Consider the following 22,648-nt stretch of genomic DNA (forward strand, 5'->3'; position numbering starts at 1 on the left):
ATGGTCCACGCACTGGCGCCATCACGTGTTTTTCTCCTAGGAGTGAGACGGAGTGTCGGCGGCGGCGGCGGCGGCTGGAGGGGGCTGGACTCATAATAAACACAGACGGCAGCCGCTTGTTTTGGTTCGCGGGGGCTCTTCGGGAAAGTCTGCGGAGCTGCAGCTACTGCAGGCGCCGCCGCAAGCAGCAGCAGCAGCCCGAGGAGGGAGAGGGAGAGACAGTCAGCGAGCAAAGCAAGCAAGTCCGGCGGCTGCTGTTTTCCCCCCTCGCTCGCCTCCTTCATCCTGGGGCGCACGAGGAGGAAGAGGACGTAGCGGTGGTGCAGGAGGGAGACGGATTCTGCCGCCGCCGCCGCTGCTGCGAGTGCCCTCCGAGACTTTCCCGACTGGAATGAAGAAGAGGCGGAGGAGGTGGAAGCAAGAGTCGCCGCCGCCGCCGCCGCCGCGAGGATGTTCCTCCTCCTTCTCCTCCGCTCGGGCAGCTTCCCCTCCTCGCCTTCTCCTTCCCGGCTCTCGCCCCTGCAGCCGCCTGCCCGCGTTTTGTGTCGAAATGGCACTTTCTCGCCCTAACCAGACGGGACTGAATGGGGTCGCCAGTCTTCTCCTGCACAAGCTGAAGGAGCTGCAGTCTCAGCGGCGCTGATTTCCCCCCGGATATTTTGTTTGTTTGGGTTCTTTTCGACGACCCCCCCCCCCCGCCCAATCTCTCTCTCTCTCTCTCCCGCGAAGGATATTTTGACTGACATTTTTTTGGCGGGGAAGAAAAACAAGGTGGTTGGCGTGGTGTTTTGACTGACTGTTGTTGTTTTTTTGCTTTCGGAAAGAAGGGTTGCCTGCGTTCACGACGAAGATTTTCCTCCCTTCTCTCTCTCTCTTTTTTTTGCAAAAGCAAATCTTCCCTTCCCAACGCGAGAGGATATTTAATCGGCATCTGAAATTCGCTCCTTGCTGAGGGGTAACTTGAGAAGGGGAGGGGGCTGTTTATTTGGGAGGGAAGCGACGGGGGAACCCCATCCTGCTCCCGTCGCTGGAGGAATTTCCACCCCTCACGGATGAAATTATGCACTTCTCCCCTTTCCCGGCGGCTGCTCCGACGAGACTTTCCTGGACTGGACTTTTGAAAGCCACGTTTCTCCTGCGAGGGGTGATTTGGAAATAAAAACAGCAACCCAAACTCTGCTTCTGGAGCTGGAAGGACGCTGAACAGCTGCTCTCTTGCCTGCTACTCTCTTCCTATCCCCTTTTTGGAAAGGGGGGGGTGCAGTTCTATTTTGCTGGGTTTTTGTTTTGTTTGGTTGCTGCTGCTGCTGCAAGAATTGGATTTTGGGCTGCTCCGTTAGTTCTCTTTTGTTGTTGTTGTTGCTTTGTTTCCCCCTCTGCTGTTTCGGAAGCTGCCCCTTTGCAGGAGGAGAGCTGCTCCGCCACCTCTCTCCCCTTCCAGCATGGCGAGCCCCACGGATAATAACGAGGGCTTCTTCTCAGATGTCAGGAAGGTGGGTTACTTGCGCAAACCCAAGAGCATGCACAAGCGCTTCTTCGTGCTGAGGGCAGCCAGCGAGTCCGGACCCGCCCGGCTGGAGTACTATGAAAATGAAAAGAAGTGGAGGCACAAGTCGGGGGGCCCCAAGCGCTCTATCCCGCTGGAGAGCTGCTTCAACATCAACAAGAGGGCAGACTCCAAAAATAAGTACCTTGTGGCGCTCTACACTAAGGACGAACACTTTGCCATTGCTGCTGACAGCGAGCCTGAGCAGGAGAGTTGGTACCAGGCTCTGCTACAACTGCACAACCGGGCCAAGAGCCATCAGCACCACCACCACCACCACCATCATCACCACCACCACCACCATGGGGATGTCACCATGGGTGGTGGAAGCATTGGGATGGGAGAGGCAGGGGAGGACACCTACGGTGATATGGCTCCTGGCCCAGCATTCAAGGAAGTTTGGCAGGTGATCTTGAAACCCAAGGGTCTGGGCCAGACTAAGAATCTGATCGGCATCTACCGCCTGTGCCTAACCAACAAGACCATCAGCTTCGTCAAGCTGAACTCTGACGCGGCAGCCGTGGTGCTGCAGCTGCTCAACATCCGGCGGTGTGGCCACTCTGAGAACTTCTTTTTCATTGAGGTGGGGCGTTCTGCGGTCACCGGACCAGGTGAGTTCTGGATGCAAGTAGATGACTCGGTAGTAGCCCAGAACATGCATGAGACCATCTTGGAGGCTATGCGGGCCATGAGCGAGGAGTTCCGGCCCCGTAGCAAAAGCCAGTCCTCCTCCAACTGCTCCAACCCTATATCGGTGCCTCTCCGCAGCAGGCACCATGTCAACAACCCCCCACCCAGCCAGGTGGGGCTCAGCCGTAGGTCCAGGACTGAGAGCGTGACAGCTACCTCACCTGCTGGCAGTGGTGTGGGAGGAGGGACAGGGGGCAAGCCCAACTCTTTCCGCGTCAGAGCCTCCAGTGATGGAGAAGGTACCATGTCCAGGCCAGCCTCGGTGGACGGGAGCCCAGTTAGCCCAAGCGCCAACCGGACCCACTCGCATAGGCACCGCGGCAGCTCTAGGCTCCACCCCCCTCTCAACCACAGCCGCTCCATCCCAATGCCTTCCTCGCGCTGCTCCCCTTCTGCTACGAGCCCGGTCAGCCTGTCGTCCAGCAGCACAAGCGGCCACGGCTCCACCTCGGACTGCCTCTTCCCGCGTCGCTCCAGTGCTTCGGTCTCTGGCTCCCCCAGCGACGGGGGCTTCATCTCGTCCGACGAGTATGGATCCAGTCCCTGTGACTTCCGCAGCTCCTTCCGCAGCGTGACCCCTGATTCTCTAGGACACACCCCACCTGCCCGGGGAGACGAGGAGCTCAGCAACTACATATGCATGGGAGGAAAGGCTGCTTCGTCCTGCTGCAGCATCGCAGCTCCTAATGGTCATTTCACCCCCCGCACTTGCCACCTTCAACAGCAGCAGACCCGCTGCCCTGGTGCCCCCTGCTGCCCCCGGCTTGGCGGTGAGGATGTGGGTGATCCGGAGAAAGGCTTCAGGAAAAGGACTCATTCAGCTGGTACCTCCCCTACCATCTCCCACCAGAAGACTCCCTCGCAGTCTTCAGTTGCCTCCATTGAGGAATATACCGAGATGCTCCCCTCTTATTCCTGTGGCGGCAGCAGGCTCTCCTCTTATCGACATTCTGCCTTTGTACCAACCCATTCTTACCCTGAGGAGTGTCTAGAGATGCATCAGGTGGAGGGCAACCACCACCGGACCAACTCTACCCCACACACTGATGATGGCTACATGCCAATGTTGCCAGGAGTGGCCCCAGTCCCCAATGGTGGTAGTACTCCCAAAGGTGGTGATTATATGCCCATGAGCCCTAAGAGTGTGTCTGCCCCACAGCAGATCATCAACCCTGGGAGAGGAGGCCGTCATGTACAGGCCACGGTGGACTCCAATGGCTACATGATGATGTCTCCCAGCGGCAGCTGCTCTCCAGACAGTGGTTCTGCTGCCTACAGCAAATTATGGATGAACGGGACTAGCCACCACCCCAAGCTCTCCGTGGAGAGCAACGAGGGGAAGCTGCCGAGTGGTGGGAGCGATTACATCAACATGTCTCCAGCCAGTGGGTCTGCTACCAGCACCCCTCCAGATTGCTACTTCGCCAGCTCAGGACCTCCAGGCCCAGAAGAGCCATCTGTGCAAGGACCCACCCGGCCCCACCACAAGCCCATCTACTCCTACTTCTCCCTGCCACGTTCCTTCAAGCACATGCAACGCAGGACAGGCGAAGAGGGAAATGCCCAGATGCGGGTGTCCTTCAGCTCCGGCCGCTTGCTCTACGCTGCTGCCGAGGACTCCTCCTCCTCCACTAGTAGTGACAGCCTTGGTGGCCCTGGGGGACAGGAGGGTGTGGGGTATGCCCTTCCCGCGCAGACACAGCCATTGCAGCCTGCTCCTTCTTGTACTGTGGACGCGGCTGTGCGGACCAAGAGCCGCCTGGCCAGGCCTACCCGGCTGTCCTTGGATGGCCCAAAGGCCAGCACTCTGCCGCGGGCTCGGGAACAGCTCCCAGAGCCCAAAAGCCCTGGTGAGTATGTGAACATTGAGTTTAAGCAACCAGCCTTCCCATCGCCTTTGCCCCACGGAGATGCTGGCTCTAGCTCAGAGGAGTATATGAATATGGATTGGGGGGCAGCTTGCCCACCTACCTTAGCATCCATGCAGCCAAGCCGGGCCGGGGCAGCTCCCCCCAGTGGCCGAGACTATATGAGCATGCAGCTGGGCAACAGGGGGCAGTACGTAGTGTGTGCCCACACCCCTTCGCCTCCCCCTCCGGCCCTCCTGCTCAGCTACGCTGACATGAGGATGGGTCGCAGCAGGCCGGAGAAAAGCCCCCCGCCTGTGGGGCTGCCTTCTCAACACCCCCAGGTGCAGCCGGGGGAGCTGCCGGCCGTCTTGCCCCACTCCTGCTCCTCGTCCACGATGGGGCCTCCGGGGATGAGCAGCGCCTTCACGCACGTCAGCCTGAGCCCTAGCCGCAGCAGCCAGAGTGCCAAAGTGATCCGCGCTGACCCGCAGGGAGGCCGGCGCCGCCACAGCTCCGAGACGTTTGCTTCCTCCACCACTCCTGGTGGTGGCCTCGGGGCCTCAGCCCTGCCCCATGGACCAGGAGGAGGCTCAGAGGACGCCAAGCGCCACAGCTCAGCCTCCTTCGAAAATGTCTGGCTCAAGCCTGCATCTGGGGAGGCAGGGGCCTTCTCCGGCCTTGGCACAGCGGCATTCAGGAGGGAGCAGGCAGCTGGGGGTGGCGTGGAGAATGGGCTCAATTACATCGACCTGGACTTAGTGAAGGATTTTAATCACCGCCAGCATCATCACCATCACCACCCCCACCCTCAGGAGAGCACTTCTCTGCTAGGGGTCAAGCAGCCGACACAGCAGCATCAGCCACCTAAATCTCCTAATCAGCCTTGTGGGAGTAGCCACTTGGGTGATGAATTAAGTGCATATGCCAGCATCAGCTTCCACAAGCGGGAGGACATCCAGTAGCTGGGCAAGAGCCAGAGACAAGGTGAGCATGCTGTGAGCTAATGGTTGGTTCAGTGGGGTGGGGTGGGGAAACTGCTTTGGACTATTGCAAATAAGATGACTTGAATTGGTACCCCCAGTAAGCCCTTCAGTGAACATGCTCTCAGCTTGGGCATGGGTTAGGTCACATTTTGTTAGTTGGTTTAAATTATGTAATCATTAATAGATCTGACTGTTCTGCCATCTACTTGTTCACTGCGTCTAGTCCCCTATTTTGCCCCTGGTCACCCCTACATACCGTGTGTGTGTGTGTGTGTGTGTGTGTGTGTGTGTGTGTGTTTAGAGCTCCTCAGTTTACTGGTGAGTTAGAACTGGAACAAGTCTGTTTTAAAGGACGGGTGGTCAGGGCATACAAATCCCATTAATTCTGGTTAAGGAGGGTTAGGTCTGTTATATTGCTCTGTTTATGGTCATAATATAAACATTTGTCAAGGAAACAAAGTCCTATGAAAGGATTGTTAATAGGGAAAGGAGGAAGTCACTGCTACTAGATAGCAAACATGAGATGAAATCTCAGGCTATGCTTGGTTTTGAAGCCTGGTTAATACTGGTTAATATATCTCAAACAAACAAAATCTGTCTTGCTTTGTGTTTTGCTATGTAATATCCCTTTCTAATATCCTTTCTAATGGCATTTGATCTGGAAATTGAGGCAGTTGCACAAAGTGGGGGGGGGGGAATCATTGCAAAAATGTTGCAGCTGTTTAAAACCCTGATAGTGGGATATTAAATGGGTTTCTTTGTTTCTCATTTGCTTTTGTACCTTTAGAAACAATATATCGTATAATACAGCACTCCCGAAGCATAATCTTTTACGTGTAGACACCATTGTTATTGTTGTTATTATTATTGTTGCTACTACATTATACTTTTCTCTATGAAATCCCCTAATCCACTTTTGGCTGAGACTCTGAGAAGCGTCTTTGTGAATATTCTGCTGTCCTACTTGTTTAACCTTCAGAAAACTGCCGTCTAAAAGAAAGGAATCCTGTGTTTGCGTGTTCCTGAGCAAGTGTGCATGCTGCATATGAGAAAGAGGTGTGGTCTTTAACTTAGGGCATGAGAGCTGGAATTGGAAACCTCTGCAGTCTAATCCTGAATGAGCCAGTGACAAGTTTTGTGGCTCCGGGCAAGTTTTCCTATGCGTAGAATACGTGTAGTAATACTTACCTCAATGGGTTGCTATGGGGATTAATTACCAGTAGATGATGTTTGCAAAGCACAGTGTATATGAAACAAAAGGCACACTAACTTAGAATATGCCTGACGTTGTTGAGAAAGCTTTCCTGCTGTTGTGTTGCGTTGAGCAAAAGTAGATGAATGAGCAGTTCTTAAATAGTAAATTAAGCAGAATTTCCATAAACTTTCTGCATTTAAATTATGGTGATGAGTGAAGTAGCAAAGAGAATGTTTTAGGTTCGTTTATGGTCCCATGAGTCTGCACAAGGAAGCATAATAAAATAATGAGATGCTTTATCACCGCTGTAGGTTTTCCAGGGTGTGTGTACTGCTGATACGAATATGGCTGCCACTCTTACAGTGTTTCTTCCACTCATGCTTGTCGAAATCTTGATGTTCTGTAGTTATGATTCTGCCCTGAGCTTTGTATTATCACACTCCTCCTGATCTGACCTCTTCCTACTACCCCGTTATCTTTGATCCATGGCAATTACTGGTGAGACGTAGGAAATGTTTGTACTGGCACAGATGGAGGCAAATTCAGCAGTGTGCTTTTTGATCTTAGAATGTCATAACAAACACTTCTTCTGTTCTGTGACGTGTTTTAATTACGAGTTTGCTGGGTAGAAGTACTAACAGTGTTGAGAGATGGGAGTGGTAAATGCCCTTACAAAACACAGAGGTGGTTTTCCTGTAGTTGAATACGTGAGGATTGAAAACGAAAACTGTGAATACCCCGAATAAACATTTTGCACCATCGAAAAACAAAGTAAGCACCTTTATTACAGCTTTTTACTACATAGCAAATCACAAATGGTCATGTAAATCCTTTTGCTTCTCCTATGTCCACCAAGTAAATTTATTTATTACATTCATATCCCACCTTTCCTAGAAAAAGCTTGAGGTGCTGTACATGGTTCTCCACCTCCTTGTTTTATCTACACAACAACCCTTTGTAGTAGTTTATACTGACAGTGACTGGCCCAAGATCGCCCAGTGAGCTTCATCGCTGTGGGTATTTAAACCTGGCTCTCCCAAGTCCTGTTCCAACACTCTAACCACTTACTGCCTTTAAATTTCAATGTGAGGGCCATCTGTAATGGGTGCTTTAGTTGAGATTCCTACATTGCAGGGGGTTAGATTAGATGACCCTCAGTGTCCCTTCCAACTCTACAATTCTATAAATACAGATAGTAAAGATTTGTAGGCCGCCTTGCAAGTGCTTCTTATAATGAAAACAATGTTTTTCATGGATGCGCTCTTGACAGCCACATTATTTGCAGTCACAATATCCCTGGCACAACTATGAATTGTTATGGGGAGCCTCATTCTTTTGCTGCCTATTCAAAATGTAGTCTAAATAATCTTCATGACACCATTCTCTAGATTCCACTTTGTTTCTGCTCTTACTGACTTTCCCCAGACGCTTCAGTTCTAAGAGTTTATAGCTTTGTTGCTGCATAATATATATAAGCAGTTAATTAATTTGTTTTATGGTCCTCGATTTCCTCGGTTGTTCCTTTGTCATGTTACCAGCAGATCCTGAGAACAGTTACAGGGTAACACAACTTCTCATGGAATACTAGTGATTATGAAAGTGGGCTGTTTGGCTAATGTTTTATTCCTTGATGGTTTGTCTAATGGAAACCATTGCTTTGCTGGACTTCTGTTGTTTGGTTGTTTCAATAAATCAGTTGTGGCTTTCAAGGGTGCTGTCCAGTGAACTATGGAGAGCTCAAGTAACATACTAGCACAATCATATAGTGAAATGTAGACAGACTCTAGCCCCTGTGTTGCTTTCTAATATTCAGCTAACTGAGCCATTGTGGAGGTTTTCTGGGAGGATGGGTGTGATGCAGTCTTTTTTTACATTCTTCAGCGAAGGGTAGTGGGAAAATTAAATGTTGTAGAGAGTTCAATTCCTCCTCACATGGGATCACAGTTCTCCCTTGCCTTCTTGGCTGAACATATGCAGTTCCTAAGACATCTTAAAGTCGAGAGTATTTACATTTCCTGATCCTCTTACGTTGCTCTTTTGATGCTTTATGAGAGGGGCTATTTTGCTGCCATTTTGTTTTTGTGCACGTTAAGGCAATGAATATTTTGCATGTCCTGTTTGAAGCAAAAACCCATGTCAAGTCTGCTGCAACCTGTAGAGTTTGGCTCTTCCTGCACATTTTTAATAACTGGTGCGGTTTTCTTTTAGTTTGATTCATAGCTGAAGACATTCTGTTCACTTCTCATTCAGACATAGGCAAGAACAGCGTTTAGACTGACAGAACTGCTTTGGCTGGGAGTGGAATTCTGTTAGCAATATAGTTTCACTGAGCCAAGCAATAAAGTCTGTTATTGGCCTGTTTTTAGATTGTTGACTGTGGAGATGTCTTGGCCTCTGTTGCATCTTTATTCAGGTGGAACTGGGAATATGTCTATGCTTAAGACTGTGCACAAAGATATACAAGCAGCATTAAGTACTTCTGAGGAGGTTATTTGGGCAGTCGTGCTTTACTTGTTCATTGTTCACACATGTTTTAACTACAGGAATACATACCGCTGTTCTCTCCCTGGAAAATATTGGATCAGTGAAGCTGTATGTGGACATCACACGTTTCTTGGCTATGCTATCTGTAATGTATTCCCTGTAGTTGACAGTGTTGCCCAGGGAAGGGAAAGAATGAAGCCAATGTTCTGCAATGTTCACATGAGCCATTTTTCTTTCGAGGGCCACATTCCTTTAATACGAAATCTATTGCAGCCACACACCAGTAGTGAGCAGGGTCCATGTATACAGGCATTAGTCTCTGTAAATAAATGAGGCTAAAGAAGAGAAGAAATAACGGAGAGAAGGAATTGTTTGTATGGCACCGAGCAGTACCCGCTAAAGGTGAAAAGATAAAACACAACTCTTGTTTCCTTGTTCGTGTTTTTAAAGAGGGATTTAAAACCTATTTAAGATACAGGAAAGAGTGACCTGTTAATTTAAATCACAGCTGCTGGAACCTTAGGGTGGGGTTCAGTGTTCGAAACTCCCATTGTTCTAAGCACATTTTGCGACAGGGAATTTCATTGGAGTGAGCAATTTCTGAGCTCTGGTTGCAGTACTGCGCCTAAGATTTCAGATTAAAACTGCAGAGTGGAAAGAAAGGAGGACCTTTTTGTGCCTTCCCACTTCTAGCTACCCTCTGAAGACTGGAGAAGAGACCCTTTTAAGAATATTAGGGGGTAGAGTGGGCAGGGGAAGGACTAGACCAGGGGTCGGCAACCCGCGGCTCCGGAGCCGCATGTGGCTCTTTTACACCTTTGCCGCGGCTCCGGGGTGGATACTAGCGAGGGGAGGAGGCGCATTGTGCGCCCCGACACTCCCCACTGTGGCGGGCGCTGTACTGGCTGTGACGTCGCATGGGGGCGGTGCATGTGTTAGTCACGCACCGTCCCGACGTCACCTTCCCGCCCGGCCGCCCACCCGCTACATTGTAACAGGCATGTACATTGGTCACTGCAGTGAAAGGGGGCATGTACGCTGGTCACTGTTTTGAAGGGGAGTGAAGAACACACACACACAAAAAGGTAACTTGTTAATTTAACATTTATTTCTATGAGGAGGAGTAATTCTGAGGGGTCAAACAAAGAAATAATAAAAAAGTGACAAAAAAGTTATTTTTATAATGACGAGTTTTGCGGCTCCCAGTTTTTTTCCTTCGGAAACGGGTCCAAGTGGCTCTTTTTGTCTTAAAGGTTGCAGACCCCTGGACTAGACCATGTGAAAAATGAACATAATGTTTTAGCTACAGTTCCTTCATTTTCAGCTTTGTACTCTGGTTATAAAATAAGTGCACCTAGACATTCCGCCGTTGCGCCCATAACCTAGGTTTATGGTGCCATTTAGCTCCTAGCTTTCATATCTTAGTTTCCAGCACTGGTGGGGAGAAGGAAAAGAGATCTCTCTTTGGTGTATTCTTTCTCACCCTATGTAACTATGCCCCCCATTCACAGAACAAAATGGAGGAAAGTGGGCAAAAGTGGGGAGTGTTAACATCTGTGACTCACTCTAGGAGTGGGGTGCTTCTGTGGCATGAACCCGCAATCTCCTCTTCCTTGTCTCGCAGTTTGGTCTAAGGCAGTGTTTCCCAAACTTGGGTCTCCAGCTGTTTTTGAACTACAGTTCCCATCACCTTAACTAGCAGGAAGGTATTGTAGTCCAGAAACAGCTGGAGACCCAAGTTTGGGAAGCCCTGGTCCTAAGAAGTGGTTTTAAACCAAGCTTTGCTCAGGGCAGACCTGTTGAAATTACAGTAATGGCCTTAACTTTGTCGTGTTCATTCACTTCAGTGGGTCAGGTCTGAGCAAAACTTAGCTGAATGCCACCCTCGGTCTTGGTAGATATGCTTTGTATCCTGTTCTCCACTACAAGTTCAGCAAACTCTTCAAGGCAAAGGAACTTTAAATAACAGAAGGTCATGGAATGCCATGTGTGTGGAGGGGGAGAAATGTTGGAGGGCAGAGAGAGAGAGAAAAGAAGGGGGGGGATGGTCTTGTACATTCCTCCTTCACTCGTCTCCTGTTAGTGGAGGGTTTCTGTTAAACTGCTTGATAGGTGCCTGGTGTTGTGTGTGCATCTTGGTTGGTGGGATGGGGTAGGGAATACACTTCTTAAAAACCACCTCCTTCCCCCAGCTCCCAGACCAGACCAGATCATAGGCAGGAAGCCATAGCTGCTATGCAAGATCCACAATGACAATATGGAAGCCCCCTTCCTGCTCTGTGTGAGGGAGGAACCCAAGATGAGGGTGAATTAAAGGGACAGTGAATTTCCTTCAGGTATTGCATAGTTTGGCTTGTTCTTGAAAGGAGGAACGTTACCCGCTGTCCACAGACAGCACCAGGGAACCCCAGTGAGGCAAGGGGGATGCAGGGCTGAGTATCAAACAACCACATGCTGCACAACTGGCAAAAGAGGAGCACCAAAACCCTGGAAGTGGAGGTGTGAGGCAGAGGAGGAGAGGCTATGAGCTGGATCAAAAGGCTCTGCATGCTAGGACCAGCCTGGAGCTGGTGGTTCCTCATTAAAGTTAAGTTATGCCTGTTCATTCCTCACTTTAACTCAGCATGGTCAGTGCAGAGGTCATAGAATCAGAGCTGGAAGGAACTCCAAGCGCCATCTTGTCCAACCCCCTGCAATGCAGGAATCTCAACACAAGGTCCCCCATCCAGTTTGACCCTGCTTAGCTTTGCACACGTGCTAGCAGTTTTATAGCTGTGCCACTAGGAGGATCATAATTGAAGGGTATTTAGGATTTAAAGTGCATATTTTTATGAACATGGCATAATTGAGGTTTTTAAATACTGCTGCAGATAGACCAGGGAGGAGCAAAGTAGCTCCTCTCCTAGAGCCCAAATGTTTGTACTAAGCCATGGTACCAAGCAGACATCTGATGTGCCGAATGTCTTGTGCTTGTGCTACATGGGAAAGTTTTTTGCATGTAAAATCAAGTTCTACTATCAAGACAAGACAGTAATAACCTAATACTAGGTTTTATGATAATCTGCTTTTTCATTCTCTAGTGAAAATGTTTTATGACATCAGAAAAGCAAATCAAATAAAACTCTGGTCAAACTTTTGATTACTCTGCTGGTAAAATGTTGCCTTTATTTAAGGTTTGTCTGCTGATACAAATACTGAACTAGAAATAACAGTGCCAACAACAGCTCTTGGGAGCCATGTGATTCATGACTGCTCTGGTGAGAGTCCAGCTCCCCATGTGAAAATTACTGCAGTAACTTGGCTGTTACATTTGCTTAGTGACCATTAATTTATTTCTTGTAGTATTTGTGAGACGCATTTGCTTTCTTTATTTAGACACCCAAAATGATGTAGCACATTAAAGTTATAATAGCAAATGCATTCTTTTATGCCTCTTATTCAGTTTCCCCTCTTTATTTGTACAAGGAGGGACACTTACTAGGGGAGGGCACACACTGAATAATTCACATTTAATTCCAACCTATACCCCTGCTTGCACTACCCCGTGACATCATTTCATCTGCGTAGGCTGGGTTTGCTGGTAGGTATGACTTTTTGGCATGGGAACATGGGGCAGAACGGGCAAAACTTGCTTCCAAAACTGGTCATAGTTATTTCTGGGTTTTATGTAACTCTGCATGCTTCCAGCACATAGTTCTGCTCACATTGCATGACATAGTTATTGTTAGGGTGGGTGCACATAGGAGTTGCTATGCTACGATACGATAATTTTTGTCATTGTCCCATACAGAACAACGAAATTGAAAAATCTACATAAGACATTCAGAAACCAACAAGCCAGCTATCCCAGCCTAGTTAGCCCCCTAAAAACTCTGATACCCCATTTTAAAATACAATATACTCCCATAGAGACTCCTTTGGGTAGAAACTGTTTCTCAGGCAGCTGTTCCTAATCTTTATAACCCTGTACCTTCTTCCAGAAGGCAGAAGATACAGATTACTGGGGAACTCCTTAGCTTTTCTGCTTTAGACTGCCGTAATAACCTCACTTTACCTGGTTGCAAGCTCCTACTTGAATTCAATGGAATTTACTTCTGAGTAGATGTGGTTACGCTTGCAGCCAAGGTAGGTAGGTATGTGACGATGAGGACATAAGCTTTCTATATATGTCAGCATACAAATTTAGGGAACTTCCTGCCAGAGGTTTCAAGTTTCCTACTTGTTATGACTTCAGACATTCTGTCGAAATACAGGTCAGCTTGACTCCCAATTAAAATACTGTGTACAGTTAAGGTGGAGCAACTTTTAAATCTAATACTCTTATCTGTAGACCATTAAAAAGAAAAGAAAAAACTTGACGTATTGCCAAAGACAAAATCTGCAGAAGTTTTTGTGGCTCTGGGGCAGTAAGTTGAAAATCTGTAAGGTATGCAAGTCCAAGCAGTATGCTTCCTCCTATAGACATTTGATTTCCTTGTCCCCTTAGTAATTGTTTGCTAACCTTACCCTATGTGTCTTATTCTGTATTTAAGTATTTGAACTTTTCTCATTAACTTATCTAAGCATTGTGCTTTCATACTGTTCAAAATTACACCCAGTTGCCATCAAAGATTTCTTCCATCACTTGCAACTTAGCCCAGCTAAAGGAATCATTGCACATATCCATGTTGTGTGTGTCACTGTGCTGTGCACTGGAATGTGCATACACATGTGGTTGAATGAGGTGGAAGGTGGTATAATACATAATCACGCTTCAGGCTGCTGACGGGGATAACATTTTATGAACGTTCTCCTTTGTTTTTTGTTTAATAGAAAGCTGCACTAGAACTTTTCTCCATGCCTTTATAGATTTTTAAAAGGTAAAGGACCCCTGACGGTTAAGTCCAGTCGCAGATGACACTGGGGTTGCAGCGCTCATCTCGCTTTACAGGCCGAGGGACCCCGGTGTTTGTCCACAGACATTTTTTCCGGGTCATGTGGCCAGGTGACTAAGCTGCTTCTGGTGCAACGGAACACCAAAACCAGTACCTATTTATCTACTTGCACTTTTGGGTGTGCTTTCGAACTGCTAGGTTGACAGGAGCTGGGACCGAGCAACGGGAGCTCCCTCCATCGAGCGGATTCTAACTGCCGACCTTCTGATCAGCAAGCCCAAGAAGCTCAGTGGTTTAGACCACAGCGCCACCCCTTCTTATAGATTTTTACTTACAGAGGTTTTTGGGTTTTTTTACTTTTGAAAAAAACACCTTCAAAGAGTATTCAAAGATGGCATCCTTCCCATTTTGAAGTGATGCTGTCTACAGTACCAGATAGTGCTGTGTGATTCTTACCTCCCTGTGCTGCATCACTTCTGATTCTTTTCCTCCTAGTCTGGCTAACTCAGGGGTCGGCAAAATTTTTGTGGCTTGGGCCGGTTCACGGTCCCGTAGACCCTGCAGTGGGCCAGAGTGTGTGTGTGCATGCGCCTGCATTCGCAAACGCTATTTCCTGCCCTCCTTCCAGCGCGGATGAGGCATGCACAGCTTCCCATTGGCTGCAGGAGTTTCCTGAGCCAATAGGAAGCTGGCCAGCGTTGCGGAAGGTGGTCCCCGCTCTGCTCCGTGCTGGTTTAGCATGGCGCACGGGAGCCTACCGAGCAGGCGGGGGTCCATGGGCTGGTTAAACGACCCCCATGGGCTGCAGGTTGTCGACCCCTGGGCTAACTTCTGGTATTAGAGCTAGGCCTGGAGAAAAGTACCTGGGGCAATGGGGCATAAAGGGGTAAGGTGAGAAGAGAGGAAAGTTCAGCTTCTCTCACCTGTGTGTCCTTTTTCAGATGGAAATAGACATTTTTTTAAAAAACACACCAATGTGGTAGCCTATAAGTTACTGGACTTCCTTGCACGGTATATTGTAAAGTGAGGAAGTAAATTTTAAAATAATTTTTAATAGAGAGAGAGAAACAGCTCCCTAGAGTGTAAGCCAAAGAAAGAGTGCAGAATAATTTGCTTAAATTTAGAGTGCTGATAAAGGACATCTTATGCAATAATTGCCAGTTTCAATAATCTTTTACTGCTTTTTATGAAACACATTGAAATAGGGTAGGTAGTTCGCAAATCCAGCTCTGTTTCCAGTTCTCCACAATGCTGAAAGGGCAATCTTGGTCTCTTGACTATACGCAATGTTATATGCACACCTTTGCTTAACTCAATCTGGTTTCAGACATGTCAAAATAAAATATAAATTACAAACCCTTTCATGAAATTCTGCAGGGGCAAGGAGGACAATATGCAAGTTCTGTTGGGGATGCTTGAGTAAACATCATATATTATGCATGTATCAGTGTGACAAATTTTAACCAACACAGAGTGTAAATAGTTAAAGGGGATGTAAATAAGTCTGGCACTTTTAAAAACCAGCCAAAAGATGGCTTGAAGTATGTCTCTCTGATCATCTTTGACATATCTAGGTCACATTTAACCTTCTATAATTGAAAGGTTTGCTGATTTCTTTGCAAAACTTTACAGTGCAATTGGAAGCTAGTGAAAAATGTGTGGGTTTTTTTGGGGGGGGGGTGTCCTGTGGCAAGTGTCTTAATTCTAGATCAGATACTACTTAAACTCCTCCTCTCATATAGAAAATTTAATTTTGAAACGTCTTCGCTGACGGATTGTAAGGCTTTCGTTTCCCCCCGCCCCTTCATTCAGACTTTACAAACAGAAACTATCTCCCAAGTGCTGTCAGGCTGCTTAGACCTTAGCTGCAGATATTCTGCCTTATTTCAAGTTGAGCTGCGTAGTTCAGCTGCCTCTTACCTAAGAGCTGGCAGTAGAGCCTAAGAGTCCTAAATCTGGGTTGGTGGGTCAAGCCCCACATTGAGCAAAAAGGTTCCTGCGTTGCAGGGGGTTGGATTAGATGACCCTCGTGGTCCCTTCCAACTATACAATTCTATGATTCTATATTTAGCCATTCTACGGAAATTATCAATGCATTTGGACTGCCAAAAAGGTAAAACTGTGATCACCATGAAGATGTTATTTTTTTTAAAAAAAAGGAGGTTGCTCTTCTTTTCATTCCTCATTCCAGGTTGGAATCTCTCTTTGGACCAAACTAGACATGATGAAGGCAGAAACATGTGTTTGTTAATGCATTTGCCCCATTCACCTGCAAAGCAGGGTGAGTGGTCTTGTTTTAACAGGCATGTGGATGAAGAGAGAGGACCACATCTTCCCACCTTAACTTTCTCATGCTCTGTCACTGCTGACTCTTTCCCCTCCATCTGGTCCAACCTACTTCCTGAAATATCACCCTGTGGTTCTTGGTGGAAGTGCTAGATGCAACTTCCCATGTGTATTCTATAGAATAAGTAATAGGAAGTAGGACATACGACTTTTCAAGAACTTCAGAAGAGACCAGTTTAGAATAATATGCTTAATAATTGTGTGTATTTTTTTAAAAAAAAACAACTTGGATTCCCTGTGTAGGTTTCTGGATCTGTGCAATCAAATTGCTCCAGGAATTTATAGTAGAAATAAGTTCCAAAAGAGTAATATAAATAGGATAATTTTCAACTGGGGTTGTTTTTGTTCAGTAGCAGAAAACTCAGCAATCTTTTTCTTTTCTTTTCTTTTTGGTGTGGGAGGGTTTGAGCAAAGACTAAAGATGTTTAGCTCAGCCAAGGCTGCAATAGCAGACAACTAATAATAATAATCACGATAATAAACAAATATCTGACTTTTAGAATACATCTGAAGGCAGCCCTGTTTAGGGAAGCTTTTAATAGTTGATGAATTATTGTATTTTAATATTTTGTTGGAAGCCGCCTAGAGTGGCTGGGGAAACCCAGCCAGATGGGCAGGGTATAAATGATGATAAGTTATTATTAATGTTAAGAGCATCACATCCATCTCAATTGCAAACAAAGTTGTGTGCAATCTGCAGTTATTTGTTGTGCTTCGTTTTTATTTAGAGGATTATTTATTGTAAACACAAATGAAATAAATGCACTTGTTTTGCTTTATCCTTAAAGATATACAGTGAGGGGGGGAAGTATTTGATCCCTTGCAAAATTTGCCCGTTTGCCCTCTGACGAAGAAATGACCAGACCATAACTTTAATGGTAGGTTTATTGTAGCTGTGAGAGACAGAATAACAACAGGAAAACTCCCAAGGATACAGGTTTCAGCAGAAAATGTTAAAACCTGTTATTGTAGGATGCTGGCAGAGACCATCTGAGATGGAACTAGCCCTTGCATGGTTGTCGTCCCCCACCCACAAATAGTGACAGATCTACATTTTACATTACAACACCCTCCATTTTTGTAAACAAATGAAAATGCAAGGAAGTTCTTAGTTAGAATAGCTGGTGTAGCTACTTCTGTATGGAATGGGTGAGAAGTCACTCAGCAAAACAGAAAGGGGTGGGAGGGGAGAGTTGACATTAAAAAATGGTATCATATTTTAAAAATCCAGGCACCTGTTTTTGCCAAGCAGAACTTATAAAGGTATGTGCATCTTGTGAATATATCAACGCTCATTAGCCTCATCCAGTGCTTCAATGTGCAGGCACATAAGAACTTCCTCGTTCACTTTGCTTCTTGAAAGAGCTCTCCACATAAGTTTTAAGTGTAGTAAACAGGAAAGGCTGAGCTCCCCAGCAGCTCCATGTTTAAACTGGAGCACCTGCGCAGCTTTGGACTGGAATCACTCCATGCTGTAATATGTTGTGGTTTTATAAATGCATGAAAGATTGAAATGTTGCACTCCTGTGAATTAAATTAGCATAGTTTATCTAAGTCAAAAGTTCTGATAATAGTGTCACCTAATTAACAGTCTTTAAACACTCGTAATAAATACTTTCTTCAACCAACTTTTTGCATCTTGCAAGTTTCTGCAAGGGGAAAGGTGTGCAGGCTTGTAGCTGGGGTATGTGGTTTCTCAGGCCTTTGAACTTGGTAAGGAATGTTCTCAAGATGGAAGAATGAATGGTTGGATAGTGCTTTTTGCCTCGGGGCATGAAACTCACAAGAGGAATGTTACCATGTATTCAAAAGCCTGTTTCACACACCTCTTTGTTGAACAAGATCTTGGATAGAGTCTTTGTTATTATCAAGCACTCTGCAGCAGCGACAACAAAAAGAGCTCCCCAAAGTGGCTTCCTTGAATAGAGATGTAGAAAAGAATCTGAAGGATGTGCAAATTATAATATGACATTGTAAACCAACTTCAGTCTGTCTTTTTTATTTAGGGAAGGGGGGATATTTAGAGCTAAGGTGCATAACCAAGATCACACAAATCAGTGTCCTGCTAGTATTTTTTATTGATGGCTGCCAATGGTTGTGTGCAATTATCACTCCTACGCTACTTTTCTAACGTTGGCAACTGTCCTGTTGAGTTATCCCATCTTTTATTATCCTTTGCCAAGCCAGCTCTGGGGTTTTAACATCCTGGTTAACATTTAACAGAGACAGGCAGTAGCAATGGTATTTAGTGTTATGCAGGAACAGAGATACAGCAGTACCAAACTCTAAAATAATTTGACCTTCTACCAGAACATGGCTTGAACTGAGGTGGGTCGCAAGTGTAGCCCTGTTGCCATGAAAATATATAGAGTAAAAAAGAAGAAGAAATGGGTCCCCAGATGCATGTTTGACATAAAGGTGGTTCTGAGTTTGAAGAGGTTGAAGACTGCTGCTCTGTAGCATGAAAAGACTGAGCAATGCATGGGTAACTAATGGAATATTTCAAGCCCATAGGAACATGCATGTTATAAAAGAAGTAGAGACCTGTGATTTTTTGTTTAAAAATGGCCACTTTCCCCCCTCCCAGTGACTTTTACTTAAGTCTCTGCCATTGTTTTAAAGTCTTTCCTACCTTCTTGCAACACTCAAACTTCTCCCTCTTTCACCCTGCAGTTGCTACATGTGAGCGAGATAAAGGATGTGGAGCCCTCAAAACATTCCATAGTACTGTACTCAATCCTTCCGTTGTTTAAAACCACCATTTTCCTCTCAAATTTCCTCCATCGCTGCTTTCCTCAAACTTCTGCCGTTGTTTTAAACCACCACTTTCCCCTTCTCAGTGTTCCTTCCTTCTTGCTCCCGTGCTGGGACTGCTGCTGCTGGTCTTCACTTCCTCCTGACTTCATGCAAATCTAGGATTGCATTGCTGCACCCCAGAAATGTAATTGCTGCGATTACATTATTATTCAATAGAGAGAAATAGTATTCTGTGACTAAGTGTCTAATTATACTAATACTCTTAGATGTTCCACATTTTTCAAAAAATCATGCTCTTAAAGATTGACAGGACCTTGGCTTTGTTTTGATGCAGTTGTTTACTGTTTGGGGTTTTTTTGTTTGTTTTTAGTTTTTTTGCTAAAGTAGCTCATCAAGTTTTATTCTGTTTTTGTAGAGCTCTCATGACATTAATTACCTCTTACTGATTCAGGTCACGGCAACTGCATTTAGGTTTGAGGACAGAAGTATGAATGTGGTGGGGGTGTACGTTTCATAAAGCGTGGATCAGATGCTAATTAGTTGGTTTCCTGTTGTAGAATTTGCAATTCCCCCTGTATTAGACTTGCTTATGTACCTCCTAAGGTGGTGCTTTAGATGGCCTCTTATATTTGAATCAGATGACAGGTTTTAGAAAGCTTTTACACGGCCACAATCTGTACACCTTTCAGCTGCAATGAAATCCCTGTGGTTTTATCATTTGACCTAATGGTGTGTGATTGAAGGCACATTAATAGTCATTGATTCTGCCGGATCGGCACAAGTCACACTCTTCAAAGTACATTTTGGGACATTACGCGGGTTATGTATACACGATCAAGATCCTGTGAAGTAACAGCTCCTTATTTTTGACTGAAGAAATTCCATGGCTCTTCAACCATTCCCACTACCCCCTTGTTGACTGTCTTTTGGTTATTCCTAGGCCACTGTAGGAATACAAGCTCTCCTGACTACAGGTTAGCAACAATCAATATCCTGCTGCTGTTTGCATGCCTGTTTATCCTAGGGTGGAAGAGAACTTAAGGCCATAAACAGAGCCCTGCTGGATCAGGCCAGAGACCCATCTAGTCCAGCATCCTGTTCTCACAGTTGCCAAGCAGATGCTTACGCTAAGCCTGCAAGTGGGACCTGAGTGTAACAGCGCTCTTCCCGCCTGTGATTCCCGGCAACTTGTATTCTAAGACATAGTGCCTCTGGCATGGGAGATAGAACATAGCCACGAAAGGCACAAGAGTTCCTGTTTGGCATTGCTGACTCACATTTCATGTAAGCATGTTTGACCATTATGTTTAATAATCTGGGCTTCTCAAGCTTTGAACAGAATTATAATTGTGCTTCCGTTTCTTAAATTGATTTATTAACGTTTTTTATTACAGTGGTACCTCGGGTTAAGAACTTAATTCGTTCCGGAGGTCCGTTCTTAACCTGAAACTGTTCTTAACCTGAAGCACCACTTTAGCTAATGGGGCCTCCCACTGCTGCCACCGCACTGCCTCCATGCGATTTCTGTTCTCATCCTGAAGCAAAGTTCTTAACCCAAGGTACTATTTCTGGGTTAGCGGCGTCTGTAACCTGAAGCGTATGTAACCCGAGGTACCACTGTATTTTAAAGCATGTGCAATTTTTTTGTTTGCTTTGTGAGTTGCCCAGAGAAGACGTCCTATGGCGTAGGTGCACAAATGCAGTAAATACATCAATTCACCTCAGGCAACTGATAGTGCAAATGCAACTTGCCTAAAAGCACAAATTGGAATACAAACGCCTCCAAGTCTTTACTGCAGCAGCTTGGCAAACAATTATTTGAGAATGGCAGCTTGGCTTCCCCTTGCTTTGAGTCTCCCGAGTCCCTTTTGCTCCTTCTTTGGGTAGGGTAGCGAGAGGCACCTGCTGTAGCCCTGCAGTAGGAGCAGAATGGCAGTGGATGGGCAGTGGTGTGTAATTTGTCACTTCAAGAAGATTGGCACTTCCTGAGAATCTGATTGTAGTCATCAAATTACTTGTAAGCTTCAAATTACTTTATGCCATTCCTTAAATAATACTACAGCAGAGTAAGTGGTTAGAGAATTGCAACAGCTATATAGAGGTTGCCATTGGAATCATCTGGCAGAGTGCACTGCCGTTCATTTTAAGGGCATCCAAGTAGATCTCCAACTGCTGCAGAAAACCTATTGGAAATGGGGCCTGCTAAGAGGACTGGAATAAAGATTAGAAATGGCAGGTAGTGTTGCAACCTATTGTTTTGGTTGTGAGCGTGCAAAACAGTTTCTGTTAATATTTTTATACCCTTTGAGGCATATGTTCTTTTCTTGGCGGGACAAATGCAATTCAACAGAGCAAGATCGAAGCAGTAGTTTTCTTCCCCACCTTATGTGACTCTGGCAGTGTCAAATATTTTGGCACCTTCTAATCTCTCTGTGTCACTCTATGACAGGATTCCCTTAAGTTCATTCTGCCTTAGCAAGTGAAGGTCACATAGCACACTCTTCCTTTCAGTCGCCATCTGGCCGTTTATTATTAGCAGTACTGTGGAAAACAGAAATTAGAAACACAAGACCAAAACAGTCTTTGCAAGTTCAGCCATTTTGCCTCTATCAAACGGAGCCATTTCTCCTCAGTTGGCACTAAGAAAAGGAAGGTGCAGAATCTGCTTTTCAGTAGGTGCAACAGGTTGTATTAGACCTCTATAACAAACAAGAGTATATATGCTAAGCTGATCTGGAAATACTGAATGACTCCTGTATTAATAGAACCAATGGGAAACTACTTTTCTTAGGTTTGTGCAAATGTTTGGTATTTCCCCATCAAGAATAGATAGGGCTCAGCCTTTATCAGTTTTTTTAACCTTCATTTCCTTCATTCTTATGGGAACTTAGGCATACAGAATTACTGATTTGAAAGGCTGAGAGTGCAATCCTAGAGATGTCTATCTGGGAGCAAGTTCCATGTCAATGGGATTGCAGTCTTAAGTTCCAATGTGCAACAAACGCATTGGGGAGTGTTACCTGCATTTTTTGTCAATTCTTCAACAAAAATGTGTGCTGTGGTTACAGAATATGCATGGCCAGAACAGTGAGAATCATAGACATTTGCCAGGGAAAACCTAACAAACGTTATGTTGAGGAAACAAGAGTTGCATTTGCAGCTGGAGCAATTTTATGGTATATTAGCAAGATGTCCACTAAATGCAAGTGAGCATATATTAAGACATGGACACAAAGATAGGCAGCAAAATGGCACAGGAGAAGAATGCGGACTTGCAGAAAGAGACAAATAGATGTGTGGGGGAATCAGGACATGCAGGCTCTGCCCAGACTCTCAGTTTCTGTGTTGAATTCATTTTGTTTACTGAATGTTGGTCTTTCTAGCATCACACAGCATTTTGTTTTAACTGCAAATCTGACTTGTCTGGAAAGGAAACTGTTGAAGGATTAATGTTCTTCTGCCCCACATGGTTCCTATTAAAGCAAGTCTGGCATATATAGATGCATGTGTTTGTTAAGTGTGATTTGTAACAAATGAAGAGTTGGTCCTAAACAAAACATTTCTATCGAAATAGCCCACATACATATATCCTCTACACCTCTTGCCCTTTTCATTGCAGGTGTGTGTAGATCAGTGATGTCTCTACAGGAGAGGCTTTTGCTGAGCTACAGAGACAAACTTGCATAGCTTAGCTTTTGGACTAAGGTATATATATGGAGCACCTATTTCACATTAAAAATACAGCATTTTGAATTTATTTCTGTTATGTCTGCAATGAAGTGTAAATAAATAAACCACTTGTTTTGCAGAAGATTATTGCCTAAGAAACTCAAGGAATTGCATAGTTAGAAGTGAGGGAGGGTTTGGAGTCAGGGAAAGAAATACAGTGGTACCTCGGGTTACATACGCTTCAGGTTACAGAC

General features: G+C 45.7%; 1 protein-coding gene across 1 annotated transcript in view; it reads left to right on the forward strand.

Moving 5' to 3' along the window:
- IRS1 (insulin receptor substrate 1) overlaps positions 1 to 22,648 on the forward strand; it is a 50,501-nt gene continuing 27,853 nt past the window's right edge. The window contains exon 1 of the mRNA XM_028731109.2: positions 1 to 5,070. Coding sequence (XP_028586942.2) covers positions 1,443 to 5,048 — 3,606 coding nt within the window. The 5' untranslated portion in view covers positions 1 to 1,442 and the 3' untranslated portion in view covers positions 5,049 to 5,070. The remainder of the gene's footprint in view (positions 5,071 to 22,648) is intronic.

Source organism: Podarcis muralis, chromosome 6, assembly GCF_964188315.1.
Source record: "Podarcis muralis chromosome 6, rPodMur119.hap1.1, whole genome shotgun sequence".
In the NCBI taxonomy this organism is placed as follows: domain Eukaryota; kingdom Metazoa; phylum Chordata; class Lepidosauria; order Squamata; family Lacertidae; genus Podarcis; species Podarcis muralis.